Source organism: Silurus aristotelis (genome assembly GCF_946808225.1).
Source record: "Silurus aristotelis genome assembly, chromosome: 22".
NCBI classification, from domain to species: domain Eukaryota; kingdom Metazoa; phylum Chordata; class Actinopteri; order Siluriformes; family Siluridae; genus Silurus; species Silurus aristotelis.
Window position 1 is genome coordinate 18,023,312 of NC_139595.1, and position 15,695 is coordinate 18,039,006.

Genomic DNA, 15,695 nt, shown 5'->3' on the forward strand with positions numbered 1-15,695 from the left:
GTTTTCCAAGAGGGGTTCCACTCAGAACAAGGGTCCATCAAAGAAGTCGAGTCTTTGTGCTGTGCGTAATTTGCAGAAGCTGCTTGAAAAAACAGATGCATGAGTGCTGCAGCAATCCTTTAGAGGTTGCAGAAGCAGAAGGTTTCTGAAGACGACCTGCACAAGAGCATGTCGTGGTCTGATGAGTCTAAGATAAACTTGTTTGGCTCAGATGGTGTCCAGCATGTGTGGAGATGCCCTGGTGAAGAGTACCAAGAAAATTGTGTTTTGCTTACAGTCAAGCATGGTGGTGGTAGTGTAATGGTCTGGGGCTGCATGAGTGTTGCTGGTACTGGAAAGGTTCATTGAGGGAAACATGGATTCCAACATCTACTGTGACTCTATCGATCTATCTTCTCAGAATAATCCCAATAAAATTTGAATAAGAATTTAATATTTATTTGAATACAAGTATAACACGTTTCATAGTTGTTTTTTACTCTTATTACAGAATAAATGGTGTATGACGCATGCGCAGTACGCCCAGAAAGCAGTTGTTTACAATATTTTCAACGCTAGAGGGCGATATCTCTATATGTAATAAATAAAGTTTCGCGTGAGGAAATCACGAACACTGGCACATCAAAGGTGGATCATTCGGTCATATTTTCCTCCTTTTTTCAGCCTCAACACCTCATACAGGTGTGCAGTGATGATGTGCGACTGACAGCAATCACAAGGTGTTACAGCTCATTCTGTGTTCGTACGTGGCTCGAGAATAAGGTGGACGCTAAACCAGTGTCGGACATGTTTTTATTTTTATTTACATTGAAAATGAACTAACGTTAATGCCAGAGGTGTCGTAAAACTCGCCGGAGGAGGCGGCTGTAGTGTTGTGTTGTGTCCAGCATGCTTTTATTTTTAATCAGAGGGGAGGGGGGTTCCTAGAAACTCCGCACCTCCTCCTGCCGTCTCTGCGATGTATCTGCTGCATGTTAAACCCTCACCGCCACCATATTGGAAGGAGAATACCGAAAACACGGGCATTGCAATAACAGCTTTAATGGTATCCCGACTTATTGGTCGCGAGCTCGCCGGAATCACCCCCGTTTTTTCATGCGAATGGAGCTTTCCTGCTACACGGTAAACTCGCGCACTAGTTTGTTAACCGTGGCAGTGAACTAGTTGTTAAGCAAAGTAGCGCTTAGAATTAAACATTATACGTATGTGTATGTATATATATGTATACACATATGTGTACAAAGCGTAGACGAAATTTTTGCTCGGTTTACAAATTACTCGCTTTCAGGTCCAAAAGTACAGGGTTTTTGAGCGGTTAGCTGAAGGAGCGCGAGCGCGCGCGCGAGAGAGAGAGAGAGAGAGAGAGAGAGAGAGACTTCAAAGCGACGCCGCCGCTTTGCTAGCTCGCGACTCAAAGTTAGCAAAAAACCCCAACAACAAACAGCTAGCTAACAGGCTAACCAGGGCCACCGGAGCGGGTTTTAGTTAAGCGGAGAAATGGTTTATTAGGGGAAAAATAGAAAGCTAAATTTCCTCAGGGCTCGTTTAATTTTTTTTATTTCACGATTAGCTTGCCCCCCCCCCCCCCCTTCCCTCACAGCTACGTCTACGCACAGAATATATACAGCGCTATAACTAGCTTAGCATAGCCTCGGAAACAGGAAGAACCTGTCGTTTCCATGGACAACACGTCCATCATAACGCAAGTTACGAATCCAAAGGAGGAGGAGATCTTATCGTCAAATCCTGAAAAAGGTAAGATTTCAGGTGTGTGTGTGTGTGTGGGGGAGAGAGAACGCGCGCCTGCGCGATATGCTAAGCTAACCGTGTTAGCAGGGCGGTGGGCTTCGAGCCTCAGGCTCTGACCTGTCATGAAACCTCAAACTTCAGAGTTATTACTTTGTAAACGGCATTAATGTTTATTTTGTTCATATATCGGACAAATAACGGTATTTATACACGGTATAAACTTTATATACCAATGTTTATTTTTCTCAAAATAATACCAATAAATATATACTGTAAATCTATTTTCTGTCCGTGTTTCATACACTCTTTCAATGATATTTACGTTTACATTTATAATAAACTGTAAGAAAAAATACGATTTGCTTTTAACTTTTTGTTCACGTTAAATCTGAATTGTAACATTGTTTTGAGGTGATTCAGGCTGGGCGATATGACTTCAGGATCGATATCGCGATACTACAATACTTAAAGTATCGCGGTTGTCATGATATTCCCTGTTTTAAAAAAAAAAAGGTTGTTGAATCCGGAGTACGACTTGAATATCAAGTTATGTTGATGACTGTTATTTGTTCACAAATGTCCTTACTATATATGATTTAATGGTAAAACAATAAAGCTGACACACTTTTTTGCGCACGCTTGTGTGGGACAAACGGTTCAAATCTTAGTTATATTCCTGGCCAAATACTTTTGCAGTCATTTATTTTATTTTCATAACGAACTAAACGAGTGCAGAGTGAAATGTTATGTTCACAGAAGTGAGTCCAGAGTGAAGAAGTTTTTTGGGGCGTAACATGATTTACAGATCAGGTCCGGGTTTTAAGACTTCATGGCCTTTGATTGCGAAGAAGTCAACAGTGACGTGACGCTGTGACAAACCCTCACGATGACTTTCGGCACGATATCCGAATAATGCCGTTTTCTGAGCTTTCAAACTTCACACCCTTCTAAATAGTTACACCCTATTTTTTATTTTCCTCTTTTTTTCGGTTACACGTGAATCGTGTAAGTGTAACCCTGCATTTGAGGTTCGCTCGGTTGCGTAGTAATGATGGGTCTGCAGCTTCCAGAAAACCAGACACGTTTACACATTAGGTTATCCGTGGGGGGGGGAAGTAGCCATGCCGATGGGCGTCGGATCTTTCTGACAAATTAGGCACTTCAAGGCTTTCACCTTTGACCTTTTGGACGGCTGCTTTTTTCGTTCAAGTGGAGAGCAGAGGTCAGGGTCCTGCATGCTGAGATTTCCTGAGTGGAACGTGTCTATGTTCTCGATGGAACGTAGTAAACGTGTTGGAAATAATTTTTACAGTATATCACATTGTTCGTTTTTTTCGCCAGGAAAGACGAAAAGAATGTAAAGGTTTTCCTATTTTAACGCAGTTTCTTTAGTTTCTTTAGACAATCGGAGAAGGTTCACGGTATTATGAAGTAAAGATTTTAACTACTTAAATAATTGTTCCTTTAGAACCTGAAGAACCCTTGATAATCTAAGGAGCCCTTGAAGAACCAATTTTATAAGTTTATCCCTCGGTTCTATGTAAAATAGAACCAAGTCCTGGGAGAACGTTGTTTTGTATATTCTAAAAAAATTGCGAGAATGTGTAAAGTTGTTGACCGTTTATGACCGTGTTCAGGAACGTGTCATAATTTTGTCGACATTCGACGTGGTCTTGTCTCATGAAGTAATCAGTCGACACCTTTTTTTGGCATCAGGAAAGAACGGGCAAAATTATCGTATAAAAAAAGAAACGTTACACACACGGGTTGGAATTTTGCACTCGTTTGGAAAAACATTTCCACCAACGCAACATTCCTAGAAGTTGTTCCACTGTTTCTGTCCCAAACACGACACAACGTTATCCCTTAAAATCTTTAAAAATACACGCCTTAAAATCCTCCTCAGGGGAAAAACAAATATTACAACTATGTTTGGAACTGTACACCATGGTCCAGACCAAATTCGAACACTTTGGGCAGGACGACTGAAGGATTGTTATTATTTGTGGTAGTATATGGTAATATTGTTAATAATCAATAGTATATTCTTACTGTAGTATATTTTTAAACCTGCTGGTCTGAATTTGTAGAGGATGCCCACGTGCACAAACGTAATATGAGAAACTTTCTGCACAGAGGATTTTTATGGTTTTGTTCGATATTACAGAATAGGGTGGGTAAAGGTTTTTTATTTTTTTTTCCCCCTCCCCTCTTCAGGGTGGGGTGCCAACACTTTCAAGAGCAGTGTTTTGCAAGTGTACAAATTAAATATACAGGTTTAACACGTTTATGCAGGCAAATTGAACTTGTTCTCTTTAGAAGGTGCCTATAATTTTGCACTTGAAAAGATTTGATCTTTTATGTTTCTGTTTGTCCTGTCAATCAAAGTGACTCTGACCAATCGTAGGCATCCTTTTAAACATGTATGCAGAAGAGGGTGGACAGAGCGTCCCTCAGAGCGTGTAGCACTGACTCGTGTCTTATAGGTCGATCAAAGTCAGCTAACCAAATTGGGGAGAAGAACAAGAGCCTGTCTTTTACAGGGTGTTATAATATTACACAAATCTGAACAAATATCACTCGAGTCCTTTGTGAAGATCAGTACACAGTGTTTAGAGACTTTTTTAGTTGTATGTATTCTTAATATAGACACTGTAAAAACATTAATAAATGCGTCTAATATACAGTTTGATAGACATAAAAAAAAAGTTTCAAAATTAAATATATATAGATTACAGAAATTATTTTTTCGTTTGTTTTTAAATAAACTGTTTGCAGGAATTAATAAGTAAATATAAGAATTGATCGCATCCCACTCATTGAAGCCTTTAAACAGATTGCTGTAATATTTTTGTCTGAAAGTCGTTTTTTTTTTTCTCTCCACTAAATGGGCAGGAGAGGAATCCAACCTTTTAATTGGTTGTGTATCGCTTTTAACCCCTCCTTCATTTGGTGCTGCCTCTTTCCCTCTATCTCTCATTCTCTTTGCTCTATCTCTCACACACCAGAGCCTTCTTTTTTCTGTACGGAAAAGAAACGAAATACCAACATGCCCTTAAAATAGAGCTAGAGGCCCATAAAAGACAGGGTGGAGTCAGGAAGAGAGGGTCTCTCGTTTCATTTTCTCCTTTTTCTCCCAACCAGCCCCCCACCCCCCCCTAGGCTTCAGTCTCCAGTACCTATTTTTAAAAGGGCATTCTCTCGCCGGTGACCTCAGTGTCGACGTTTGGAGCGTTCTCTGTGGCTTTGGTATGCACAAGATTATTATTAGTGCAGAAGAGAGAGAAGTGCCAGTGACTCTGATGGCATCTCGCTACACCGAACCGTGAATTCTTTCTTACTCCCAAAGAGAAAAAAAGCTCAGGACTGTAGTGTGAACTTTCACAGTGCCACATGTAGCTGTTAAATTATTGTCATTTATTTATTTTATTTATATCCATAGCACATTTTTTACTTTTCTATTGTGTCCTGATGTAATGTTAGGAACGAGAGGAGCCTTTTGTGCCAGTTGTGTGCTGTTGAAAAGGGAAACATTTTCATTATCACGTGACCTGTACACGTTTCTGTAATGCATCATCTGATTCCTGTAGTTATTATACTCTGTAAAGGTCGCACTCTTCGTACGTGAATTTTACAATCTTTCACTCTGTCGTGCTCAACAGTTAAACTTTCTAAATCTGTTTTTAAACTTTGGCACAGTTTTGAAACTCTAATGTTGACTTTTAAATACACTGTTTGTTAAATGGTATCGCTGTTGAATTCTTCAATCTGATTGGTCTAAAAGTATCGCATAAAAAAAAAAAAATAGAAGAGTGATAAAAGTTTACACAAACATGTTTGTAAAGAAATCTCTAAATATCATACAATTAAATATACAACTATTATTAAAAATAGTTTTCTCAAATAAGATGTTTATTTAAAATCTATGTAAGGAGTCTCTAGTATAAGTGCTATAGTGCCATATAGAAATAGTCATTATCGAGAAGTTTGCACTTTGTAGTTCATTAATCATTTTTTTTTTTTTTACCACAAATAACTGTGAGGGCATAATGAGAAAATGAGATGAATATCCGCTATGTGGGATGCTGTAGGAACGATTTGCCCAAGTTGCTGGGTTCTGCTTCATCACCGAAGTGTGGTGTGTTTTTTTATTTTTGGTCCCCCACCTAATTGTATTTAATTGTTTGTTTATTCTTTGAAATACTTTCCTTCTAATACATTTTGTTTTGATTCCCCTGCTCCAGTCTCGCTGTCCAGCAGCAGCTTAAAGAAGAAAAGTCACCGTAGTTTATTCAGCTCCTTCTTCTGCTGCCTGCGGAGTTATGAAGCCGATCCTCCTGCCAGCACTAACAACAACACCAGCAGCCCTCTGCCTCCGCCCGTGGAGGAGAACGGAGTGCCGCCGAAGGTGAACGACGACGACACACACACACGCACACACGCACACACACACACACACACACACACACACACACACACACACACACACAAGAGAGAGAGAGAGAGAGAGAGAGAGATGTAATATTAATGCAATAGTTTAACCAAAATGAAAACAAATGCATGTTGGACCATGATCCAAACTACAGCCAGCACATGTCCGTAAGGAGAAGAAAGGCTCTTATTACGTGACTAAAAATACTGTTAATAACTAATCATTTTTGTTGTTTTTTTTTTTAGTTTATTAATATTAAAAATAGTATTAGTTATTAATTTTTCAAATAATTTTGAGGTACTTGCAATCATACTGATATAAAAAAAAAAAAAAAAAATGTAATAATAATAATAATATATTACTATTAGACAAAGTTTTTTTTAATGGTATTAATTTTTGTTTCGAAGCCAGAAAAAGAATGAAACAAAAAATCTTTGTAATCGTAACAATTCCGATAACTGTATTAAAGATATTTACCTTTATTTTTATTTTTAAAATCAGATTTATATAATTATTATAAAGATTATTTTATATAAAAGCAATTACTTTTAAATCAGATGAAAAGCTACTGAAAAATAATTATATTGATGTATAATAAATTTATAGCAATAGAAATATTGAACTAAATTAATGCAATTAAATTATTAATAATAAATAAATTCAATAATAGAATTGAACTAAATCATGAAAATAATAGCACTAATTATAATGTTAAAAATAAAAATTTTTATTTTTTTAGGTGATACAGATTGTCATTACTTTTGTTTAATTTAAGAATAAATTCAGTTCAGTTCAGTAGTATTTTTACACATAATTTGATGGACAAATCCACTTTCAAACTACACTATATGGACAAAATTATTGGGACACCTGACATTATCAGATATATGCAGTTCTTCATCACACTCTTACCACAAATTGAAAGAGATGCATTTGTGTATAGTATGTATTTGTATGTGGTAGCATTACATTTTTCCTTTACATGAGCATGGCAGTATCATAAAGGTATGGGTTGGAGTGGAAAGTTGTCTGTCATAGAGCTCTGACCTCAATCCACTTGAAGATCTTTGGGATAAATGTGAACGTTGACTGCACCCCAGGCCTCCTCACCTCACCCACATCACTGTCTGACTTTACTAACACCCTTGTATCTGAAAGAGCACAAATCTCATCAAGCACTCTCTCTAAAATCGAGTCGAACATCTTCCCAGAAGAGTGGAGTTTATTATACATGCACATGGGGGCTGAATGTGGAACGGGATGTTTACAAAGCACACCAATCTTCTGGTCAGGTGTCCACAAACTTTTGTTCACATAGTGTATGTGGTGAGGAATTTACATGGGACCGTTTGAATGTCAGCAATCAGATTACTCCACAATACAACATTTAAAATGAAGTAGTTTAGTAGAACAAAATCTGTTCCAAATGTGTAGTAACTAAATCCATTGCTGTTGCTTTTTTTTGACTGAAATTAAACGTTATTGAAGGTACCCTAAACGCCCCCCCCCCCCCCCCGTCTTTTTTCCACCCACATTTAGTTTTGCTCTGCCTTTCCCATTTCAGCCTCATTGTTATCTCTAAACTGTGTGTGTGTGTGTGTGTGTGTGTGTGTGTGTGTGTGTGTGTGTGTGTGTGTGTGTGTGTGTGTGTGTGTGTTGTATCCCCTCACTGCTGTTGTGTTTGTGTATTCTGTCTGTCTTCATCTATCCTGATATGTCGTGGTCCAGTGTGAGCAGGCTGAGGTCATCCCTGTATCCGGTGTATGTATAACCCCTTTTCTCTTCCTTCTGCTTGTGTGTGGTTTTTGGGAGAGGGGAAAAAAAAAACATTAATATTTTATATATATATATATATATATATATATATATATATATATATATATATATATATATATATATATATATATATCTCATTCGTTCATTGATTTTTTTTTTTGCTAAGGGATCAGGGCGCTTCAGGGATATTTTTTCCCCTTTTCTGGCTCTGGTGCTGTTTTTTTTCACCAAACTACTTCCTGTTTGCTTTGGATTCTGCACGTGCTGCACTGCATTTCCAAAATCGCTGCGCTGATGGCAATGTTTTTGACTACACTTCCTGGGTCAATTTTTTTTTTTTTTGTACAGCAAAAGCAGACGTAGGCTGTGCAGAGGCTTTGAGTTCTCACATACCAGACTCTCACCTTCACGTTTTCAGAATGAAAAAACATGTTGACACAATGGAGTAGCGCTCAACAACACCGTGATAAATTATCACAGGGCTCTGTTCTGAGGTATTGCAGGGATTTCTATCGCGTTTTTTTAAAAATTATTATTTATATAAAACTTTTCTTGTTTTCTTTTATACTGATTTTTATATATAAATTTTTCTTTTTACTATTTATTTATTTTACTTTTTCTGCAAACATTAATCTCTAAAAGTGGAAAATATAAAAATCTTAAAATAATTTTTATTTTTTTTATTTTTTTATGACCAGAAGCAGTTTTGCTGTTTAATAATAAATTAACTCGTGATTAATCGCAACTTAATCGCACATTTCTATCTGTTCTAAATGTACCTTAAATTAATACTTTTTAAGTTTTTAATACTCTAATCAACATGGGCATGGACAAATATGGATGCTTTAAGACAAAATATTCTTGTAAATGTTTTAAAGTATTTATAATGTTTTAATTACATACATCAGAACACCGAATGGAACTTTTGCTATGTTTCCACACGGACGGTTTTAATTGCCGGATGTGTGCATCATTTTGGTTGGTTGATTTGAGACTACAGTGAAACGAATGTTTAGTGATTTAAAAATGATTTTTCAGTTGAGTTTATTTATTTTTTTATATCTGAGTAAAGAAAGGACATCGGGAATAAATGTGTTGCGTTGATGGTTTTGATTTCATAAATATTTATTTATATTATTAATAAAAACGGTCACAGAAATGTGTGCTGCATTAAAAAAAAAAAAATTTGTGCCATTTAATGTTAACTTGCGTTAATGTGTTAATTTTGATAGCCCTAAATATTTGCTTATGTTTTAACATTTTTATTTATTTATTTATTTATTTATTTATTTATTTATTGACATATTTTTTTTTTATATATTTTAAATAGTATTTTTTTTATATAACATTTCCGAGATATTATTATTTTTTATCAATTTTTGTAAGACTTTTTAATTTTTTTAATATAGTTTATATTTTGTGATGCACATCAAACATTCCGATATTATAGTTATGGGATAGATATCACCTACGCAGCATAATTGGCAAAATTATTGTGGTATCACTAGTGATTACAGAAGCATCACATGGTCTGTTTCTTGTGATAGTAAAGCGATTGATTTTCTTAGCGTGCTGCATTATGCACAGGAAATCTCACGTTGGAAGTCCCACACATTTCTGACAGAATACATTCACACAGTAGGATCACCATCACTTGATCTCACTGTATCCGATTGACCCGCTGTCATCTCCTCTTTACATATGACCCGCTTTTTTTTTTTTTTTTTTTGATTTCTTGTTACGGAGGCTGTGGTGCAGAGCTGGAATGCTGCTGCTGACTGCATTCCTTTTGACATGTTAAAATTTTAACCCTGAGCTACTGCAGCTTCAGACGTTACTCCTAACACCCTCTCCCTTCCCAGGACATTCATCCTTTACCTGTGTTCTGTTCTTCCAGCCTCCAGAGAAATATCTCCTCCCCGAGGTGAACATCAACGACTATGGGAAGAAGTGCGTGGTGATAGACTTGGATGAGACTTTGGTGCACAGTTCGTTTAAGGTAGGCTTCACACGTTTTTATCTGGAACGGCCCAAATTATAAACTCATTAGCTCATCCATCTCTGCGCTTCCCTGTCTAGTAATTCGGTTGCCTAGGAGCTCGCAGGCGAATCAAATTTAACCTGATCTAGTTAATGTTGAGTGATGAAAATAAGTGAACACTTCGCTTCTTGGATTTTTATCTTTTCCTGATAATCTGATCGTTTACACTCGTATTTAAACCACTTTGTTAACGTCAGGGTGTATTTATTTTATTTATTTTTTAACATCTGGTCATTGGATTAGCAAAAAAAAAGCTTTATCTGTTAATACATCTACAAATAATTCATTCTACTTGCTACTAATAGACCAGACATGAGCTCTGCTTGTCTCAGGCACCTCAGTGTACCGTATGTGTTTGTTTGTGTGATGTGATATCATTCATTCAAAATCTATTGTAATTGGTGGCTGATTTATTTATTTTTGACACACTGTAGCGTTGTTTTTCTATAGATGACATACTATAAAAAAAAAAAAATTAAGCAAGAAACCGAAGAAACAAGAAAGCTTTTTTGTGTCATTACTTTGTTGCGTTATTTCCAAAAGTCATTTTCAGCCCAGATGTAGTTTCAGCACGGCTCAGAATGAAATTTTTGTAATAATTTTTTTTAACCCTATTATACAGAACACAATAAGGACTTTACAAGGACTGTAAAGTCCCGCTGCTAAGAGGGGGTCTGCAGGCGGGAAAAGAAAAGAGAAGATGAAACAAAAATAGAAGAGGAAAAAATAGTATGCACATGCGTGTACAGATTTAGATTATTGCAGCTGGCTCAGCTCTGTTTAGTATTTATAAGAGTGAGCCAAGCGGAAGCATGATTGAAATATTGCACTGACAAAAGTGCATATTTGATCTTTTCAGTTATAAGTCTTCCTTTGATCTCTAAAAGCAATTTGAATAGTTTAATTGTCTTTAAGTTTGAAATTTGAAGGTTTAATTGTCTATAAATTCCAATATCTTGTCATATGTTTTGATTGATTTTCTGTCCAACAGTTTAGTTTTAAAAAGTAATGAGAACTAGGAGCTCCATTGCAGCTGCCCCTTGAACGAGAAATAAACTTTTCCTCTTGCTCTCAGCATCGCGTGAACTTGAGCTTTTGAATACAGCAGAGGTCAGCATTGGCTTCCGAGCGAATCACTGACCGTATCTCAATTTTTTCAGATTAAATTTGTCTGGGCTTTTAATCCTCCTAAGATAATCCCTGTGAAAAGGCCGTTAAGGGACTAAAGCAGCGACTAAACACGTATATTCATAAAGGAGATTCTTGAACACGCAGGATAATTTAAGATGAAAGTCAAAACTGTCCAGGAGGGAAATAGTTACAGGGCATGTGCAGTCTTGAATTCTGCTTTAAATAATCCAGCGTTCTGAGAATTCCTGTGTGGCAAAGTATTCATAACCTGTCTTGCTTTTGGCACAATAACGTAGATGTGTTGTGTAATTTATTGTATTACCGCAGTTACATCTCGAGTATTATTATTTATATCCTTATTTATACTGTATTAATGAGTGTTCTAAGCTCATCTACGCCCCCTGCTGTTTAATACAATATTTACACTAAATACACCACTACTATGTACAGTACACCGTATACAAAACACTCGATTGTGTAATATATATTTTTCCACCATTTGCTTTACTGTTAATTATATTTAGGGTGAGATGGAAATAGAGGTGCTTTTTTTTTTTTTTTTTTTTTTTTTTTTTCCTCTCTTTTTTTTCAGCAAGTAAAGGTTTTGTTTTGATGTTTCCTTTTTTCACAGCCTATAAGTAATGCCGATTTCATCGTTCCGGTGGAGATTGACGGCACGGTGCATCAGGTACTCTACTGCCTTTAGTTTAAAAATATATATATATATATATATATATTTACACACAGTATCACGCATAAGTATTCGTTCCCTGATCCTATTTATTTACTAGTTTTATCTTAATGCATGCAAAATAGCCCATAATATTGATGTGATAGCAAGATAGTTCTGTAAAAGTATCCTACAGCCAATTGAGTGCATTTTATTTCAAACAATGGCTCAGAAACAGATGGAACTCAAGGAAACCCTTCATAAAAAATCTTTTTCAATGTGGCAGTTTTTTGCTTGGAAAGTGCAGCTTTTAGACGGCCTCTACCTGGTTCAAGTAATCCAGGATAGGCTGTGTCTGTCCTGGTTGGCCTATTCATGATTACTTGCACTGGGTGGCAGCTTTACATCTACAAAAGCAACTCTCCTGCCAACATTACCATCCCGTTTTCAGAATCGTGTCTGTCCCCAGTGTCCCCGCATAATGCACACTTCCTGACTCGGGCGCTCGTTTTTCTCCGAGTTGCATTTAAGGGCGTGTCTGTGTTTCAGGTGTACGTCCTGAAGAGGCCGCACGTGGACGAGTTCCTGCAGAAGATGGGAGAATTGTTCGAGTGCGTGCTCTTCACAGCCAGCCTAGCCAAGGTTTGATCTCACGACATCCCATAATAGCCTAAATACATTTTAGCTTCATTTGCACTACAAAGGTGCTGGCGCTTAGATCATTTTACCCCCCGTGGGCGTTTTTCCGCTGCGTTTTTTAAAAGCAAAAAGTCGACAGATGCCCGAGGCAAGTGGAACAGTAAATATTAACATAATACTGAGCCCTTTTTTTTTTGTTACACGGCCATTTTAAACTGGTTATGGTTTTTATTCTGGAATTTTGTTGTAGGCACAAAATATTCCGAGCTTTTACAGACTTTTTTTTTATTTTTTTATCATTATTATTATTATTCTGATCACACTTTTTTTTTTTTTTTTTGCAAATATAAATGCAAAGCCATTTTACCAGACCAAAACAATTCCAATCTAAACCACAGTACCATTTAATTCTGGTTTGCCTCAAACTGGAAATTTTCTTATGTAACTGGAACTTTTTATTTATTTTTTGCTAATGTTCCTGATCAGTACCACCATGGTGCACATTTCTGTTCTTTGTGCTTTCTGCAGTGGAAAAAGAGCCTCATAGAAAGACCATAAATTCAGCTGTTTTTGGGGGAAGTTCCTTATAGTATATTTGAACCTTGCGTCAGGGCTTCTCGACGTGATGTTTGACTTGAAGCATGACCGAAGGCTTGTGAATGAGTTGTGAACTGTTCTCCTGCCTTTTTTCCCCCCTTCTATATCTGATGCCACTCCACTTCCCCCACCCCCTTTTTCTGTCTCTGTGGCCAGCATTTGTTTTAGCCGCTAATGCATGGGTAAGTGTCTCTCCAGCCTCCATGACTCGGTACAGAATGTGCGCTGGTAGTGTTAGAGCGTTAGGTCGCAGAGCCTACACCAGCTTACACGTCCTGTTGTTTTTGTTTTTTTTTTTTAGTCTGGAAGCTTCGTGAAGTTTCCTTTTGTTGCCGTTACCATGTCTCGGACGCTGCTCGTTGTGTCTTGTTTAGTTGTACATGGCGTAGTGGTTCTTAAGAGTCCACGGCTGGCGCTTGTAGATTCTCAAACGGCTGTTTGCTTATTAGCCAAGCTTGTCTGATCTAAACGCTCTTGTTCGACTGTATTTATTTTGATTTAAATAAAGCAGGTAAGTCCCCTGAGGTTAAAGCCACGGTGGCGACGGGGATTTGCATGCTGTGGTTCGTTCTAGAATCGAGCAAATGAACCAGTTCTGTTCACTCAGTTCTTCATGAGACGAGATTATCAACCCAACCTTTAATGTTCTCCTGCTATTATGCTAACACTGTTCTGATCTTTGACTTCCATAACGCAGTATGCTGACCCCGTGGCTGACCTGCTGGACCAGTGGGGCGTCTTTCGGGCGCGGCTCTTCCGGGAATCCTGCGTGTTCCACAGAGGAAACTACGTCAAAGACCTGAGTCGGCTCGGCAGAGAGCTGCGAAACGTTATAATAGTGGACAACTCACCAGCCTCCTACATCTTCCACCCTGAGAACGCTGTGAGTCTCACCCCTCTCACTGATCAGATTTAACCATTCAGTTTTCACACACTATGTTGCCAAAAGTTTGCGGACACATGGTCGTGAGTACATTATGTGCTTTTTGAGCATCAGATTCCACATTTAGTCCCAATGTTGGTATTATAACTCTCTCCACTCTTTTTGGAAGATGTTCCACTAGATTTTGGCTTGTGCTTGTGGACATTTGTGTTCATCAGCAACAAGAGTGTTAGTAAAGGCAGGTACTGGTGTAGGTGAGGAGGCCTAATGTGCAGTCAGTGTTCATATTCATCTCAAATGTGTTGAGTAGGGATGAGATCAAAGCTCCATAGCAGGCCACTCAAGATCTTCCTCTCCAAACCATGTAAACCAAATCTTCATGGACCTGCTTTGTGCACAGGGGCATTGCGATGCTGGAACAGGTTTGGGTTTCCACGTTTTATCTAAAGACGACCTGTACAATTTGGGGTAACAGTTTGGAGAAGAACCACATATGGCATGAAAGGCCAGGTGTCCCAATACTTTTGGCTGTATTGTATATTTTCTGATTGGAAGGTAAAATACTACAATGTTCTAAACATCAACGATCCTTTCATTATCCTTTCATCGTAGGTCCTTTAACTCCAGGTGTTTTGCTCCACAGGTTCCTGTGCAGTCCTGGTTCGATGACATGACCGACACCGAGCTGCTGGTCCTGCTTCCATTCTTTGAAGGACTGAGTACGGAAGAGGATGTGTACGGAGTTCTGCAGAACCTCAGAGGCAGGTAGCAAGCTGCACCATCCTGCTTCACCCGGGCACAGTCGAGAGGTCAGAGGGCGTCCCTGCTCTCGCAGACTTCACCTCCCAGCAGCCCACTGCTCACTACACAGGAAGTGCAGATGCCCCTGCCCCACCTACCCCGTCTGCACCCACACACAGTGACGAACGTCCACTACAGAACCTTTACAGCTCAAGAGAGACCCACTTGCTTAAGTGCTTAATAATAAACCAAAAAAAAAGGAAAAAAAACGCCAAACCACTTTTTTTTCCCTTCCGAATCGAGAGAATCCAGATGTTCGGGTTGATGCTATGCAGGCGTTTAAGGACTGGGTTTTCTTTCCTCTTCGCTTACCCAACAAAGTGCCTTTTTTGAATGTCATTTTTACTGGGAAAACATTTTTTGTACGTGAAAATATTTCCAGAAATTTTCTGAATTCTACTCTTTTAAATAACCAGAGGCAGGTTATCATCATCATCATCATCATCATCATCATCATTATTATTATTGTTATTATGTTTTGTTAAAGGCAGTGTTATCGAGGCCGGAGGTTTTTTTTTTCTTTCTTTTAATCGTTTTTATCATCAGTGTTCTTGTTTTCTTTTGCGCTCTCTCTCTCACGTCGTCATATAGACATCGCTTCTTTTACAGACGCGTGTATTTTTTCGTCTTGAGAAAAAAAAAGGCAGCAAAGGAATTACGTTTTAACTCGTTCGCTTTGCACCCTGCCACAACTTCTGGGTGTGCTGCGTGAGACGAGGAACAACAGGACGCCTCACGTTGTGTTTTTAGGTCCTGAGATGGTACAGAACACGCCGACTGGCACGTCTGGCCGTTTCAGTGCTCGTTCTGGGTGAATATCGGAACATTAGTTACGGATAAGCTGAGTTTTAGTTTGTGTGTGTGTTTATTTTATATATATATATATATATATGTACAGAGAGGAAGACAGAAAGTCGTCACCGTGATCTTCACAAGACGCACAAAAATCGCCAACGTGCCGCTCAGGTGTTTCCTG

The 15,695-nt window shown here is 38.1% G+C and overlaps 1 protein-coding gene across 2 annotated transcripts; it reads left to right on the forward strand.

The window, feature by feature from the left end:
• Positions 1 to 680: 680 nt before the first annotated feature.
• ctdsplb (CTD (carboxy-terminal domain, RNA polymerase II, polypeptide A) small phosphatase-like b) lies at positions 681 to 14,928 on the forward strand. Of its 2 annotated transcripts, XM_083526091.1 has the most exons (8): positions 681 to 1,755; positions 5,994 to 6,157; positions 7,910 to 7,942; positions 9,855 to 9,956; positions 11,761 to 11,817; positions 12,349 to 12,441; positions 13,733 to 13,918; positions 14,562 to 14,928. In XM_083526091.1, exons 1-8 carry the CDS (start codon positions 1,680 to 1,682, stop codon positions 14,685 to 14,687), a joined length of 837 nt encoding a protein of 278 aa, XP_083382217.1. In that variant the 5' UTR covers positions 681 to 1,679; the 3' UTR covers positions 14,688 to 14,928. The 2 variants fall into 2 exon arrangements, with proteins under 2 accessions (XP_083382217.1, XP_083382218.1); XM_083526092.1 differs by lacking the exon at positions 7,910 to 7,942 and having other exon boundaries at positions 841 to 1,755.
• Positions 14,929 to 15,695: the final 767 nt, after the last annotated feature.

Bases quoted from the DNA above. Each gene is read 5' to 3' on its own strand.
- ctdsplb (XM_083526091.1), top strand. From the start codon at position 1,680: ATGGACAACACGTCCATCATAACGCAAGTTACGAATCCAAAGGAGGAG. The intron at 6,158-7,909 runs GTGAACGACGAC...GTCGTGGTCCAG, and splicing joins AGAACGGAGTGCCGCCGAAG to TGTGAGCAGGCTGAGGTCAT. The intron at 9,957-11,760 runs GTAGGCTTCACA...CTTTTTTCACAG, and splicing joins TGGTGCACAGTTCGTTTAAG to CCTATAAGTAATGCCGATTT.